Source organism: Euleptes europaea, chromosome 11 (assembly GCF_029931775.1).
Source record: "Euleptes europaea isolate rEulEur1 chromosome 11, rEulEur1.hap1, whole genome shotgun sequence".
Lineage (NCBI taxonomy): Eukaryota > Metazoa > Chordata > Lepidosauria > Squamata > Sphaerodactylidae > Euleptes > Euleptes europaea.
This window is the reverse complement of record NC_079322.1, coordinates 26,274,406-26,291,078: the sequence shown is the minus strand read 5'-3', so window position 1 is coordinate 26,291,078 and position 16,673 is coordinate 26,274,406. Positions and strand designations below refer to the sequence as shown.

Below are 16,673 nucleotides of genomic sequence, written 5' to 3'. Positions count from 1 at the left end.
ATCAAAGTTAAAATTAATAAATAAATAAAATTCATTAATATGCTTTCAACTAGCCACAACCGCATACCTCTTCATAAAATTGTGCTCCTAAATAATAATTTTATAAGGGCTGTGAAATAACAATAACACTCAAAATACTTTAGGGTTCTCATGGCAGGACTCTTCAGGTAACGGCCTCATCAGTCAAAGTATGGGGCAGCCGGCAATTTTACCAGCTCACAGGATGGCATTTTCAGAAGGCCCTGCTTGAATTAACAGAACATACAGGAAGTCCTGCAAATCTGTGGTTCCCAGAACATGAAGTACTTTACAAACAGCTTGAATTGAATCTGGAAACTATTAACAAGTAACAGAACAATTGTAGAACAGGTGTAACATGCTCATTCTTGAGAAGTAATATTTTGCATCAGCTAAAGTTTCCAAGTTTTTTTCAAGAGCTCTCCCATATAGAATGTGTTTCATTAGTCTAGCCTCAAGGTTATTCTGGCATATTGGTGTTTTTTTCACAGCTGAATCCTCATACTTCGCTAGCAGTAATGCTAGTTCAAGTATGACCCCCCACGCAGGATATGCCCAAAGTTTAGTGTAGATGGGAGCATCACGAAAGCACCCTTTTATCATGGGAAATATGCGTTCATATACAAGATTTATATGGATTTGGTGTGTTAAGTCAGTAGTCTGCCACATTACCTCAGGAATCCACCTCAACAACTGCAATGGTTTCCTGTGATTTTTTTGGCCTGTATTCAGTGTTGCTTTGCTATAGAGTTCTGATTCCAAACCGTCTGAAAGAATGGCATCTATCATTCTCCTTTCAAAATACCAATACTTACAACTTCCTTTAGCTCTGGGGAACTTAATTTTTTTTAAAAATAGATCATACAGGGCAGATTAACATTTGCATTCATAGTAAGTATTCTCGCCAGACACCACCTCACCAGCCAAGAAGGTGGTCAGTATAAACCAGGCTCAAGTCAGCAACCATCGGCTGAACCACACAAACTTCCAAGATCTCAGCCTTACTGACCAGCATCACCTCCACACTGCCAGGATTCAGCCTTCCGCTCTTAAATACGGCAGCCAAACATTTGCTCAAGGTAGTTACAGCAGCAACAAAGAAAACCAGCCCTAGTAAGATTTCAGTTCAGCCTCCAGTCCGTGAAAATTTTATGTCGGAATAACACCTTGCCTGTTTACTTGAAAAGTGAGAGATGCTGCAAAAGGAGTGTTTGAAGAACTAATTTCACCTGGCCTTGCAAGAAGCGGAATGAACAAGTAGCATATAATTCATAGCAGGTAGCCGTGTTAAGTCAGTCTGCAGTAGTAGAAAAGGGCAAGAGCCCAGTAGCACCTTAAAGACTAACAAAAATACTTTCTGGTAGGGTATGAGCTTTCGTGAGCCACAGCTCACTTCTTCTGAAGTGAAGTAGTAGAAAAGGGCAAGAGTCCAGTAGCACCTTGAAGACTAACAAAAATATTTTCTGGTAGCTCATACCCTACCAGAAAATATTTTTGTTAGTCTTTAAGGTGCTACTGGGCTTTTGCCCTTTTCTACAAGTAGCATATAAGACGACTCAGGCCGCGCCCGGTAAATACTAAAGAGCAACTGGGCGGAGCTAGGGGGCAAAAAAAGGGAAGGGGGCAGGCCTCAATCAACGGACACGTGACCATGACGCTATTGAACGGAGGAGATCATAGAGCCCGGAAGCGCCAATTTTTTTAACGGAGATCCCGGAAGTGAGCTGGGGCTGCGACTGGCGCTGTATTAAGCTGCCGGGTCCGCTGGGAAAGGGGGGGAAAAAGTAACTGGGAGGGGGGGAGAGGGGACAGGACACCTTCGCGAATAAGAGGGGGGGGTGTTTTTAAAAAGAAAGGGCCACAAAAAAGATGGCGTCGTTCATCACGGTGCAGCTGAAGAAGGCCTCGGAGGTGGACTTGGCGAAGCCCCTGTGCAAGTTCATCCAGCAGACTTACTCGGGCGGCGAGTCGCAGGCGGAGCACTGCCGCGCCGCCGAGGAGCTGGGCAAGCTGCGCCGGAGCGCGCTCGGCCGCTCGCTGGACAAGCACGAGAGCTCGCTCGAGACCCTCCTGAGGTGAGCGGGGGAGGGGCGGGGGCGCGCGCGACGGAGCGAGCCCGAGAGCGGAGCGCCAGGTGTGTGCGGCTGAGGGGGGGGGGAAGGGAGAGAGAGCGCGAGGTGGCGAGTGCGGCTGCGCGCGGGCCGCGCCCCTGACGGAGCCTCGGTCCCGGGCTGGGAGGGCCCGTCGGTGGCTGAGGAACGGCGCTCGTGGGCTCTGAGGGTCTCTTTCCCTCAGTGTGCGTTGTGGGGACAGGCCTTTCCCTTGCCCTTTCCTCTCTTCCCCGTTAAAGCTCACGCTCAAGGCAACAGGAAACTCTGTGGAGTGACTTCGGCGCCGAGTTTGCGCGGACGGTCGCTCATTCGGGGGGGGGGGTAGAAAAGAGCAAGAGCCCAGTAGCACCTTAAAGACTTAATACACGCGGATGGCCAAACTCACAGATTCTTTACATGGTAAAGATATGGAAGAGTTCAATAAAACTTGGCTAAAGGCCATCGCATTTTGGGATGAACGGGCAGAAATGGATTTTTACAAGTATAGTTAATGAATTATAGATAAAGTGTAATGTTTATATAATAATGTGTGTGTGTAAAGTGCCGTCAAGTCGCAGCCGACTTATGGCGACCCCTTTTTGGGGTTTTTCATGGCAAGAGACTAGCAGAGGTGGTTTGCCAGTGCCTTCCTCTGCACAGCAACCCTGGTGGTCCTTGGTGGTCTCCCATCCAAATACTAACCAGGGCCGACCCTGCTTAGCTTCTGAGATCTGACGAGATCAGGCTAGCCTGGGCCATCCAGGTCAGGTTTATATAATAATAGCCTAAGGTAATTTTAAATACTGTCAGAATACTTCTCCGGAAGTCCATTGGTGGTGGGGTACACATTTAAGGTGGGTGGTGGGGGCACTGTTTATTCTAGAATATTATAATAGAGGATGTAAAACTGTAATATAAGTGCTCCTTTTGTATTTTTTTTTGTTTTCTGTTTTTGTGATCTATAATTTGTTATGTTTTTCTTATAAAAATAATAAAAAATTATATATAAAAAAAGACTTAAGCAACATTTCTGGCAGGGTGTGAGCTTTCGTGAGCCACCGCTCACTTCTTCAGAATGTAGAATGACATTCTAGCTGCATCTGAAGAAGTGAGCTGTGCCTCACGAAAGCTCACACCCTGCCAGAAATGTTGTTTAAGTCTTTAAGGTGCTACTGGGCTCTTGCTCTTTTCTACTGTTAGGGCACTTTCACACAGCCCAAATAATGCACATTCTATCCACTCTCACTGCACCTTAACGATTGTTTGCAAGTGGATTTTGCCATTTCGCACAGTAAAATCCACCTTCAAAGTGCATTGAAAGTGCATTATGCGGGCTGTGTGAAAGTGCCTTTAGTGACAGGCTAACATGGCTACCCATTGTAATTGGGGTAGTGGTCTTCGCCTTCTATAAGCTGGTTTGGGGCAAACCCCTTGGTGCATTACCGTCTTGAGCTTGTGCTCAGGGAGTGTACAAAGGGTGACTAAAACACTGGATCATCTTGCTCTTGTGACACAGGCGTTCAGGAAGTGTGGTAAAGGGTAGCTTCTGCACATGACACGATTGCTGACAGATGGCAAAGAATCTGAGGGTATAGCGTCACACTCTAGGCCAAGCTTGGTTGGACACCTTCCCAGTGACAGTCAGTGGGAACATGAAAATGTGGGCTGGGGAAAGCTGGTTAAATTTGTGGGGTGACTGAAATAGGTGGAGGCATGTGGAGAGTTTGACGATGGAGATAGAGCTGGAAAGTGAGGCTCCAGGTGTTGAAATTTGGATGGAAGTTTGTTCTGCAGGAATGAGGAATGAGGCAGGAAATTGTTGTGCGCCAGAAGGTGACTGTAGGGTTATGGGTGTGCCTTTACTCTGCGGACTTCCTGGAGCTTTAGTGGCTTTGCCTGCCCTATTACATGTTATGTTCTTTAGATACATCTGAACAGAAGCCTGTCTATCAAACAGTAATTTTTTTCTGTCCATCCAAGGAATGTGGGGTGGCATATGTGTTCTGTATTATGTTCCCAGCTGCTCTGTGAGGCTGGTTTGGTTGAATGACAGTCACTGGCTCAAAATAAGCAAGTGGGTTTCATACTTTAGCTCAGATTTAAGCCCAAATTTCCTCCGTCCTACTGGCTGTCATCACACTTCTTGCACTGATTTTCAGATTCTTTTGCAGTCTGAGGAGCTCGGTGTAGCATGTCTTCAGTAGTACAAATTATAAATTGAGTGGCAACGTGTGTGAAGTTGCTAAAGCTTTCCAGATAGTTATTTGCTTTGACAAGTAGGCAAGCCAGTTTTTCTGTGCAGTGATTTTACATGAGGACTGAAGTTGTCCTACTTACTTTATGGTTAGAGATGCCATTTGCCCAGTTCAGGTGTCCATCACCTGCTGCCAAGGTCCTGACACCAACCCTTGCTTTCTGGCCAGTGGGAGAAACTCTGGGGGTGTGGAAATGACAGTCGTGTGTCAGCCAACGCTCTGTAAACTGGTAATACCATAGAGATTCTAGTGCATTGTCTGACGTGCTAACACCAGGTTTGTCCCTTACCCCACCTCAATGCTCCCAGGGATATCCATCAGTGACTTGGCATCCTTACTTACGATAGTGGTAGAGAGTCTTCCATTAGATTGGAAAGCTTGACAGGTTTGATACCTCAATGACAAGCTCTTGCCAGATTATACGCACACTTGGTTTTTCTCAGTTCTCAGTCCATGTTTTTTTTTACAGATCAAATATGCAAAACCTGTTCTCTAAACTCTGCTCCCTAAACATCATTACTCCTTCTCTAGCAAGTTAGTGGCTCTTGTTTGTAGGGAACATAAGCATTCGTCATACATACACAATTTTATGTGTTGTCCCCTTTGACTGCATTCGCACATATGCAAAGATGTAGTTGCATAGGTTTTGGCTGGTAAGACAATGGGGATCTGATAATTATGCTATTTGGAAGGTTGCCTTCAAATCATAGCAATTTTTAGGACGGCAGGGATAAATTCTGTTTAATATCATCTGCTTGTATGCCTGTATAAGTAACAGTTCCTTCTAGGCAAAGTGCTTAGGAGAACTGTTCAGGTGATGTAAGCATGCTGCATATCAGAAAACTTGGGTTTGTCACAGTTTGTACACTTGTTGGGGGCTGCAGCCTGGGCTGCTTTAATAAAAATGACATCCATGGGCTAGGAAGCAGGTTGTGTGGTTATAAAGCTGTGGCTAAGTTAAACAATTACTTGTTTATAGAGCTGTGGAATTCTGTTAGTGTATTGGAGTTAAAATAGTGTACGTTTGCAGTGCTAATTATATCTTTAAGTTGAAACAAACTAAAGTTATGTAGTTTAGGTGTGCTTCTTGCATTACTTTTCACACATGATCACATTCAAAACTTGTCTGAAGATCTGCAGTCGGAGTAGCACATACCACTCTTATTTAGCAGAGAAGGTGCATTCTAGGCCAGAGTGACTTGGGAGGTTACTTGCTTTCACATTGGGTAGATGCCAATACTTAGATGCTCTAGCTCCAAAGTGCAGATCTTGCATTGCTTTTGAAAAACTGACTGCTGTCTTATGCATAGTTGGGAGTAGGCCCTTTTAAAGTCCCTGCCAAGTACACATGATGAGGGCATGCTCCAAGTTGACTGGGTTAGCCACATCAGATGTCTTCATTCTTCAGTTTTGAGCTTTGTTACTCCAAGGATGACCTCCTCCCATGTTTACAATTTCTATGGGTCTCCCCACTTCAAAAACCCAATCCAAATGTTTAACAGTTAAGGTTACACTTGTTATTAAGTTGCATGAAATAGGAGTGCAAATGAAAATTCCATTATACAAAGAAGCTTGATCATGGAAGTCACAAAACCTGATAAGGTATTGTCATTTAAATACATGATTGATGCCCATGAACCTTTTCTGTGAACAAAATAATTTCAATACATTAGCCAGAGAATAAGCAACGATTATTTGACCTCTTTGAAGAAGTTTAAGTTTTGTTTCTAAAATGTAACAGATGGGTTGCAAGATGGGGTGTGGAGAAGATGGCGAACTGTGTGTGTAGGCTGCTCCGTCTTCAGAGGTGTTAGCTGATTTGTGAGATTTTATATGATTCAAATGTAACAGATGCAGAAAACCATTTGAAGGTTGTGTTAGCACAATACTTTTGTAAACTTGTTGAAAAACGAAAACACACAGTTCTCATTGGTGAATTGTGTGCTTTCTTATAAAAGATGTTACAGATTTGAATGAGATTAAAATCAATGTTCTATGAATCAGACCTGCATTGGGCTGAACTGCTGACACCTAGATGCCAAATCAATTGAGGAAGAAGTATTTGAAGGACGTCATGAATTCATAGATGTTTTGACTTGCAGTTTTTCTTATAGAGTCATAGAATTGGAAGAGGCTATCTAGTCCAACCCCCTGCTTAATGCAGGATCAGGTGTTTGTCCAGCCTCTGCTTAAAGACTGCCAGTGAGGGGGAAGCTCACCATGAAGGATTTAAAGCTGCACATGAGAGATCCATTTACTTTGACAAGTAGTTATGGTGGAAAGATATTCAGTATGGGTATTGAGAATGTATGGTGCAGTTGCTAATGTCAAGTTGGTGTGCTTTATTTAAAGGGGTAATTAGTTCATTAGTGTGTGTTTATAATATGTCTGGTAGTACAGCTGGAAAGCTTTGCCTCTTTCCAGAACTTTGGGTCACCAGTCTTCTATTTTAGGAGAGAGCTATAATAATTAAGCAATTAAGACTTAATAACTCATAAGAACATAAGAAAGGCCCTGCTGGATCAGACCAAGGCCCATCAAGTCCAGCAGTCTGTTCACACAGTGGCCAACCAGGTGCCTCTAGGAAGCCACTAACAAGACGACTGCAGCAGCACCATCCTGCCTATGTTCCACCGCACCCAAAATAATAGGCATGTTCCTCTGATACTAGAGAGAATAGGTATGCAGCATGACTAGTATCCATTCTAACTAACAGCCATGAATACCCCTCTCATCCATGAATATGTCCACTCCCCTCCAAGTTGGCAGCCATCACCACATCCTGGGGCAGGGAGTTCCACAATTTAACTATGCGTTGTGTGAAAAAATACTTCCTTTTATCTGTTTTGAATCTCTCACCCTCCAGCTTTAGCAGATGACCCCGTGTTCTAGTATTATGGCAGAGGAAGAAAAACCTCTTCCTGTCCATTCTCTCCAAACCATGCATAATTTTATAGACCTCTATCATGTCTCCCCTCAGCCGCCTTCTTTCCAAGCTAAACAGCCCTAAGTGTCTTAACCGCTCCCCATAGGACAGTTGCTCTAGTCCCCTAATCATTTTGGTTGCTCCTTTCTGCACCTTCTCAAGCTCTGCAATATCCTTTTTTAGGTGTGGTGACCAGAACTGTACACAGTATTCCAAGTGTGGTCTCACCATAGATTTGTACAAGGGCAGTATGATATCAGCAGTTTTATTCTCTATTCCTCGTCTAATTTTAGCCAGCATGGAATTTGCCTTTTTTACAGCAGTCGCACACTGGGTTGACATCTTCATTGAGCTATCCACTACCACCCCAATATCCCTTTCTTGGTCTGTCGCTGCCAGAACTCAAGTTCTTTTCTGATGTTTAAGGCAGTAATAATGCCCTCAGTCCCATATCTGTGATTGTGTGGGTGTCCTTCATCCACTGGTCATAACTTGGCTATAAGTAATAAAGTACCCATAGTAGTATAATGCCACACATCTTAATGAGTAGATAGCTATCCCAGGTTCATTTATCTTTTGTTTGCACACAGGGATGGTGTTCTTTTTGGAAAGTTAAGCCCAAATGTGCCAGGCATCACACCTAAAATTTGTGTTGAACTGCAATTGCTTCACTTTTCTATTGTGAAAGTTACCCCTTTGCTTCAGGCCAAAAACACCTGGCATTTTACAAAGTGGGTACTGAAGCCAAGCCTACCTGTGCATCCTGTAAGCCTAGCTGCATTGCACTGAATTGTTAGTGCATGTCATCTTTATTTTGTCTACAAAGCCCTCAAAAGCTGTGTTATCTTTTCAGTTGTGCTCTAAAACGATTCACAGTATCTAATATCAGGAAAGGTTGTATTGCTGCTAACCAGTTAACCATGAATGCTGTTATTACTGTTAACTTTGTACATACTTAAATCTTTTCTTTGTTGCTTGATTTCAGATATTATGATCAGCTGTGTGCTGTAGAGCCAAAATTTCCATTTTCTGAAAATCAGGTAATTCATGAAATCTTTTACACACTGCCTTTTTATATAGACGAAGAGAGCCCAGTCCATGAAATGGAGGTTAAAGCCATTTGAGTCAACTTAACAGCTTCATTCATGCTTTTCTAGTCCCACGTGTGTTTGTGTGAGAATATGAAGTCTTGTGCTCTTTGTTGACAAGTTACCTAAGAGTTGTAGCAATCATTTTATAGATGTTTAAAATGCAGGCTTGGATTGGGCGCTGTCTAGTCAATGGTAAACACTGGAGTCTCATGGAAAGAGTTAAGCTTGTTCTTAAATCAGTGGGACTCACCTTTGGTTTGAATCTAGACTATTGTTACCATGGACCTGTGGAGTGTAATTTCTTTCCCTCCCTTGGCAGCCTGAAATCCTGTTCCTGGGAAGTCCTTCTTTCCTAGGAGCAGGATTTCCAGGGACATTTTGGGCTGGTGTGAGAGGGGGGAGTTGGGGAAATCATACTCTGCAGGCAGAAGTCCTTAATCCTATGACAAAATGTTTGGTTGGGTTGTGTGTGGTCTTCATTTGTAGAGAAAGTTGTGAACCCAGATGCACAGTGTATTATGTTTATAATATTTCTTGTTTGTCAAACTGTTGGAGAAAATTTTGTTAAGAGAAATATAGTTATCCTTAGTAATGTTTAATTTTTATTGGCTTAACATTGCAAGTTTTGGTCTGTATTTGAAATACTCATCTTAAAAGACATTTTAAGATGCATCTGAATGCCTTCAAAACTAGACATTTTACTCTTATACTTTCAGGTATGTGTAACCTTTACCTGGAAAGATGCTTTTGACAAAGGATCATTGTTTGGTGGATCAGTCAAACTTGGTAAGTAACTTTTTTTGAAAATAAGAGTCTAATTCAGGGGTCCTCAAACTTTTTAAACAGGGGGCCAGTTCACTGTCCCTCAAACACTGTTGGGGGCCGGACTATAGTTTGAAAAAAATATGAACAAATTCCTATTCACACTGCACATATTTTATCTAGTGCACAAAAAATAAAACAATCCAATATTTAAAATGAAGAACTATTTTAATCAACATAAACTTATAATATTTCAATGGGAAGTATGGGCCTGCTTTTGGCTAAATTTAAAAAGGGAGAGGGAAAATAAGAATAAATAAGGATAAAAATAGACGTAAATTTAGGAGGGGTAGTGGGAAAGGTCAGTTTGAAGGAGTGGGCTGCAGGGCGGGTTGCTAGTCTTGCAGGAGGTTGGCTTGATGCTTCCTGGGCATGCTGCTATATGGGGCTTATTTATTTTAAAAAATTTCTCTTATTTATTTTAAAAAATTTCTATTTCTATTTCTATCCTAGGGCCGCTCTCTAGACGCACATTTTCCCCAGCCAAATCCTCAAAAGTAAAAAATAAGCCCCTATGCAGAGTTTTTGAGAATTCAGATAGGGGGAAGTTTATGCGTGGAAGGTTTTGCCTTGGATTTGCCGCTCTCTAGATGCACATTCTCCCCAGCCAAATCCTCAAAAGTAAAAAATAAGCCCCTATGCAGTTTTTGAGAATTCAGATGGGGGGAAATGTTTATGCGTGGAAGGTTTTGCCTTGGATTTGCTGCTCTCTAGATGCACATTTCCCCTATCTGAATTCTCAAAACTCTGCATGGGGGCTTATTTTTGGTCATTTATGCACAGGAGGTTTTGCCTTGGATTTGCCCCTCTCTAGAGGCACATTTTTCCCATCTGAATGCTCAAAGCTCAACAATAAGCCCCCCCCCCCATGCAGAGTTTTGAGAATTCTAAATGAGGGCGGCAAATCCAAGGCAAAACCTCCCGTGCATAATTGGCTGAATTCGGCTTAGACAGGAGCAACTCCGGACAGGAGGCGGCGGGCTAAGCTCTACCGGGAGTCAATGCGGTTTACTCCTGAGTAGGCGCACTCGGGACCAGGTGAAGGAGGGAGGAGGCCAGACGGAGGGGAAGGGGGGGGAAGAGAGGATGGCGGGTTGCCCCAGAGGCGAGCCGTTGCCTCCGGCTTCTTCCCAAACCACCGGCGGCGGCTGCAATTGGCGGCATTCTCCTCAGCTCCCTCTTTTTAAAATTTTTATTTATTTATTTATATATTTAGGGAGTACAAAAATTAAAAAAAAGGGAAAGGGTAAATCGTTGAATATATAAAAACAACATTACAATTTCCATTAAGATATAAGCTCAGTCAAATACAACCAAAGTATCAGTCAAGTACAATACTATTTATCTAAATAAAAGGTAATTGTAAAATAAAAATATCATTCAAATTGTCTTACTATTATCCTTTCGAGATATAACATATGAAGACCCGAAATTTACTTAATTCAAGGTTAAAACATATATAGTAAAATATTGCCTATTTGCTTAACTAGAAATCATATAAGTATAAAATGACTCCCACTTTTCATCGAATTGTTCTGTAGATTCGTTAAGCTTTGGATTTAAAGCAAAGGTCATTTTAGCCATACTAGCATAGTCTAAAAGTTTTTCTTTCCAGTCTTCGATTTCAGGAATGTGCATTTGCTTCCAAGTTCTTGCCAGAACCATTCTGGCTGCTGTTGTAGCATATTTAAAAACATCATGTAATTTCAAAGGCAGGTTTGGTGGTACCATACTTAGTAGGTAGTATTTGGGATCTAGTGTTATCTTCATTTTTAGTATCATCTGAAGTTCTCGATGAATCTTTTTCCAATACAGTTGTAATTTGGGACATGTCCACCAAACATGGAAGTAGGAACCGTCTGTATCTTGACATTTCCAGCAGACACCTTTTTTCCCGGGAGATGTCATCTGAGAAAGCATATTTGGAATCAAATACCATCTGTAAAATGTTTTGTACCAGTTTTCTTTGACTTCTTGGCAGACAGTGTACTTAAGTTCGGAGGTACAAAGCTTTTCCCAGGATTCCATATTGATCATTTCGCCAAACTTTTGCATCCACTTAATCATATTCGTTTTCACTTCTTCTTCTTCTGTGTCGTATTTCAAAAGAAGTTTGTAGATTTTTCCTAATAAATGGGAGTCATTCTTGGATATTATCAACTCAAACTCTGTCAGTTCTCGAAATGGCCGAGGATATGAACAGTCTTTCTGTAAATTGGACCTCAGTTGAAAATAGGTTAGCCAGTTTAGTTTTTGAAATTTTTCTTGAAGTTCAGTTAAACTTTTAATTTCACCCGTAGACTCTATCATGTCGTTATAAGTAAAGTGAACAGCCGGTTTCAGTTTAACATTGTCATGATAAGCTTCCGTCGGGGACATTATAGATGGTGGAGTTGGACTTATTCTTTTTTTGTACCTTTTCCATATTTTTAATATGCCATCTTAATGTCACAATCTTCTGGTACTTTATCCTTTTGTGTTGTTGCCGTAGGGTCCCACAAAAGCTCCCTCTTTTGGAGGGCTGGACACAGGCAGGGAGGGAGGGGAAAGGAGGAGGAGACGGTGACGGCCACCTCAGGTCACAAAATGGCACCCAAGTGGAGCCGGTTGGAGGCCATCCCCGCGCGGAGGCCACGGAGGGCCGCTTCGAATTACCGCTCCCGACATGCAGCCGGAGGGGGAATGGGCTTTCTCCCCTCCTGTTTCCATCCGGAGGCGGGCCGCTCTGCATCATGGGGCTCGTAGTTCCCGGCGGGGAGGCGCGGTGCTGGTTTTGGGCCCGGCCTGAGGGTCCGGGTTCAGGACCCTGAGGGGCCGGATCCAGCCTGTGGGCCGTAGTTTGAGGACCCCTGGTCTAATTCATAGTGTTGAGCATCTGAAAGATCAATTAAAATGCAAACAGCTTCCAAAATTATACAGATTTTTTAAAAGTAATAACATTTGAAAGGAAATACTTTATATACAAAAGATGTTTGAGAACAAGGCAAACATGTCTCCCTTTTCAGTGCAGTACAGAGAACAAAGTTCTATACCTCGTACAGCATTAAGTGCTGCACATTGACCTTTCTTTGTTTTTCATGCATAAAATAATGCAGAATTAAAACTAGTTATTACACATAAAATATTACGAGTCAGTTGCAGACTCTTGGTTAATCAGTTTCCAGGTGATCATTTGTGCTGAACTCAATTATCTGTCCATTGTGAGCAGCCTGATCTTATGTGTGTTTATGTGGAAATCATACCACAGAGTTTAATGGGGCTTACTCCCAATTGCTGCTAATCTCTGCAAGAAATAATCTTCAGACTTGATTTTCTAACAGATCGGTTAAGTTTTCATGATGGTGTTCATGTGAATGAGAAAGTGTGGGTCTTTATATATTCAAAGCACAGTTTAGGCAAGGTTTCCCAAAAACGTTGCACAAAAATAATTGTACATTATATGAATTCATGCTCTCATTGGAACACATCAATCTGTCTATTTCAGACACTTAACATTCATCCCACTTAACATTTTGTAGATATGCCTGTTTTGTGTTAATTCTGTCTTTCAGCTTTGGCAAGTTTGGGCTATGAAAAGACATGTGTGCTGTTCAATTGTGGAGCTTTAGCTAGCCAGATTGCATCAGAACAGAATCTAGACAATGATGAAGGATTGAAAGCTGCCGCTAAACATTACCAGGTACCCTTTTTCTCTTTGTGTCTGTTAGATTTTTGATGCAGAAGTATTGAAACAGAAGTATTAGATCCATGTATTAAGCTTTCAGGCCAGCAAAGCTTCCTCTGTAGGAGATAGCTTGGGATAATCCGTATCAAGCTAGCTGCTAGGGAAATGAAGTTGCAGTGGATAACAAACACACTAATCTGAGCCCTGGATTTTAGTTGTAGCCCGCCATGTATTCACTGGATGGCCTTCCTATCTGTTGCGCGGTTAGGGCACTAAGCAGTGTGATCCTTAGCATTTTTTTCGATGAAATCCTACTTGCAATAGGGACCTGTGTCCACTTCAGTATTATTAAGACAGAAGGCATGGCCTTCTTCTGAGGATGCACAAGAGAGATCTGTTATGTAGCAGAGACTTTATATTCTTCCCCATACTGTATTAATTTTTTATGCAGTTACATATAAAGGGTCTGTCATCATCTTTTCAAAGGATCCTAGCATCTGAGGCTATGCCTATGCACTCTGATTGTTTAAGGAAAATGGAGAAGGGTCTGTTGATTTCCTCACTATCATTCAGCAGGCCTAAATAATTTGATAGTAGAGATCCTACCTTAGCCCGCCCAAACCCAAATGTCATCTATGGACTGCTAAGGGAGCTTATTTTTTGAAATAATAATTTTTATAAGTATAATTTTACTTCATATCTTTCTCTTGAGCTAATGGTAGGCAACTAAGACCAGTTTCTCCATCTCATTAAGAATACAAAAGAACTGTGGTTCTTCTAATGTGAAATGAGTGTTGCTGTTCTATCTTGCTCATTCTTGCCCTTCCATGGAGTTGTTCGTTCCTATATGTGCTATCCAAGTGTTTCAATCTGTACAAAAGCATGATTTTGCAAATTCTTCCTTGTTCAGAATAAGTTTCTGTGTGCTTAACTTGATGTGCTATTAGAATGGGGTAAACTGAGTGCTTTGTGTATTATATGGCCATGAAGTCTATTTCAGAATGTCTAATTGTAATCTAGGAGCCCCGTGGCGCAGAGTGTTAAGCTGCAGTACTGCAGTCAAAAGCTCTGCTCACGACCTGAGTTCAATCCCGACGGAAGTCGGTTTCAGGTAGCCGGCTCAAGGTTGACTCAGCCTTCCATCCTTCCGAGGTCGGTGAAATGAGGACCCAGCTTGCTGGGGGTAAAGGGAAGATGACTGGGTAAGGCACTGGCAAACCACCCCTCAAACAAAGTCTGCCTTGGAAACGTCGGGATGTGACGTCACCCCATCGGTCAGGAATGACCCAGTGCTTGCACAGGGGACCTTTACCTTTAATAGTAATCTGCACCAGAAATGAAACATGTTCCATGGCTTGTGATAAACTGCTAGGTAACTTTTGCTCTGGAAATAGTAAGGAACTACAGCCTTTGACTTGAGAGGGTCTTTTATTTATTCTAGTCTTGCTCAAATGTCCCTTTTTTACTAAGTGTACAACATGCAGTCTAAATGTGTGGTGGTGTCAGATGTGTATTTAGTACTTCTGTTTTGTTTTCTGAAGTTTGCTAGTGGTGCCTTCCAGCACATTAAAGATACGGTCCTCTCTTCATTGAATCGAGAACCTACAGTGGACATCTCCCCAGATACAGTTGGCACACTAAGTCTCATCATGCTGGCTCAAGCTCAAGAGGTCTTTTTTCTAAAAGCGACCAGAGGTATGCCATGTGCCACTTGACATTCTTATTTGGAAGCTACACTTTGATAGAAAATGCTATGAGGGTTTCCACTGTCTATTCGAAGTAAGACATTTGTCTGATTATATAGAAAGATGAAAAAGTGATTCGAATAGGTTTTTCGCAACATATCTGTGGTTTGGACTAGTGGCGACAAACATTTTGGAGGTACCTGGTCTGAATTATGGCATATACACAGCTCCCTAATGATTATATTAATTTAAAGTTTGTGGATAAAAACTAGGGCTTGCAAAATCTGAAGAGGCTTTTTCTGCTGTGTTTGCCTTCTGTGTGGGGGAAATGAGGTATGATAATTGCAAGTGTTGAGAATATAGTCTAACTTTCTTTGAAAATCAAGATTCGAGTCCTCTAGCACCTTTGAGACGAACAAGATTTTCTGAGTATCCCAAAAGCATATACCCTAAATCTTGTTGAAAACTTACATTCTTAAAAACTTGTCTGTCTCTGAGGTGCTGCTGTACTCAAATCTAGCTGTTCAGCTACAGACCTACACGGCTACCCTCTGAAACTATCTTTGAAAATCTGTGACGAAGAAATTTGCAGAGAGAATTTTGCTCAAGACACTTTCCAGAAATCATGGATTCTCTGATTTTGATGGTTTGAGTGTGCTTTCCAAAAGTACAGTCTTCACATAATTTTTAAAAATAGTGGTACTTCTCTAGCTCTCATGGAAAATATTCAGAATGTGAGACTGTCTCTATTTAAAAATGTGGATTGTGTTGCATATGTAAAACGACTTTCAGCTTCCAACCAAATTTACAATTGTAATGGTTTATATTTTTTTTCAGATAAAATGAAAGATGCCATCATAGCTAAACTTGCAAATCAATCTGCTGACTATTACGGTGATGCTTTCAAGCAATGTCAGTACAAGGATACCTTACCCAAGGTTTGTAACTTTAAAGAGAGCATGTGAAATATACAATGGTATTATGATTTGACATGGTTATGTATTTGATATTGTCAGCAGCAGCATTCTGTAATTTTAATACTTGCTGAGTTGGGGGTGGAGGAATTATGAAGCTTGGAGTAATGAGACAGAAATCTAGATACTTGCAAATTGTCAGAGAGTTAGGAAAGAACACAGATTTGTTCCAAGCTTGTTGCTTTAATGTTGAAGGTGCTCTTTCAGAGGGGATTTCTGATTTGATTCAACTTTAAAATGCAATGTTTGTGACTGTCTCTGCAGGGCTGTGGTCTGTTTACTTCCTTACTAAAAGCGTTTTCAAACTAACATTCTTTCTAATCGAGTTTTTATGTTTCTCATTACTGTGCCATCATCTCACACAGTCAAGGAAATTGATCTTGGGATTGCTTTGGTGGCAGTATGAGGGCATTGCTGCTCAATCTCAAGGCTTTCTAAAATGCCGGCAGTGAAAGCAGAAATTTAAAAATTGTCTCCCCTGTTGGTGAACTCATGTGCATTTTGGAGGATCATTGGACTGAGGTTGAGTTCATTTTGGATACTAGGAAAACTCAAGTTTTGTAAACAGTTTTTCTTTTTTGGAATTATTGGATTTCATAAGGTTAGGGATATAATTTGATGCATCTCATGCTACTTTAATAAAGATGGTTTGCTGACTTCACACAGTTGTGCTTTATGCTTTAAGTTTAAACAGTTGTCCCTTCCTCTGTGAAGCCAGCTGCCTTTGTAAAGCACGACTTCTTTCCTAGTTTAATCAAAGGGTAAGAGATTGATGTTTCCTTAAATGGTCCGCTTCATGTTCAGCTCAACTAGGTAGGACTAGTGTAGACTTTAAAAGGTAAATGTGCATCAGAGCTGCACTTGTTCTTGTTGAAATTGGCTGTCTTGGCACACCTGTAGGATGCTTGGCCCAGGGAAACTATGATTATAGGGACTTCACTGTTTGCAGTGTATAATTCTTGATGGTGTTCTGTGGAACTAGGCTTTCCTGTAACTAAGCATTTTTTGGTCTTCAGAATACAGTGCAGTAAAGAGAGCATATAGTCTTTCTGTGTCCTCTTATGTCAGATCTACACATGCAGCATAGTAAAGGTGATATAATGGTCAGCATTATTCAATTTGTTGCTGAGATTGGCATTTTTCCCCTC

At 41.7% G+C, this 16,673-nt stretch overlaps 1 protein-coding gene across 2 annotated transcripts in view; it reads left to right on the top strand.

Moving 5' to 3' along the window:
• The first annotated feature begins 1,887 nt into the window (after positions 1–1,887).
• PDCD6IP (programmed cell death 6 interacting protein) overlaps positions 1,888–16,673 on the top strand; it is a 37,317-nt gene continuing 22,531 nt past the window's right edge. For both annotated transcript variants that reach the window (XM_056857454.1, XM_056857455.1), the window contains exons 1-6: positions 1,888–2,093; positions 8,275–8,329; positions 9,097–9,166; positions 12,754–12,881; positions 14,408–14,561; positions 15,389–15,489. In XM_056857454.1, coding sequence (XP_056713432.1) covers positions 1,888–2,093; positions 8,275–8,329; positions 9,097–9,166; positions 12,754–12,881; positions 14,408–14,561; positions 15,389–15,489 — 714 coding nt within the window. The remainder of the gene's footprint in view (positions 2,094–8,274; positions 8,330–9,096; positions 9,167–12,753; positions 12,882–14,407; positions 14,562–15,388; positions 15,490–16,673) is intronic.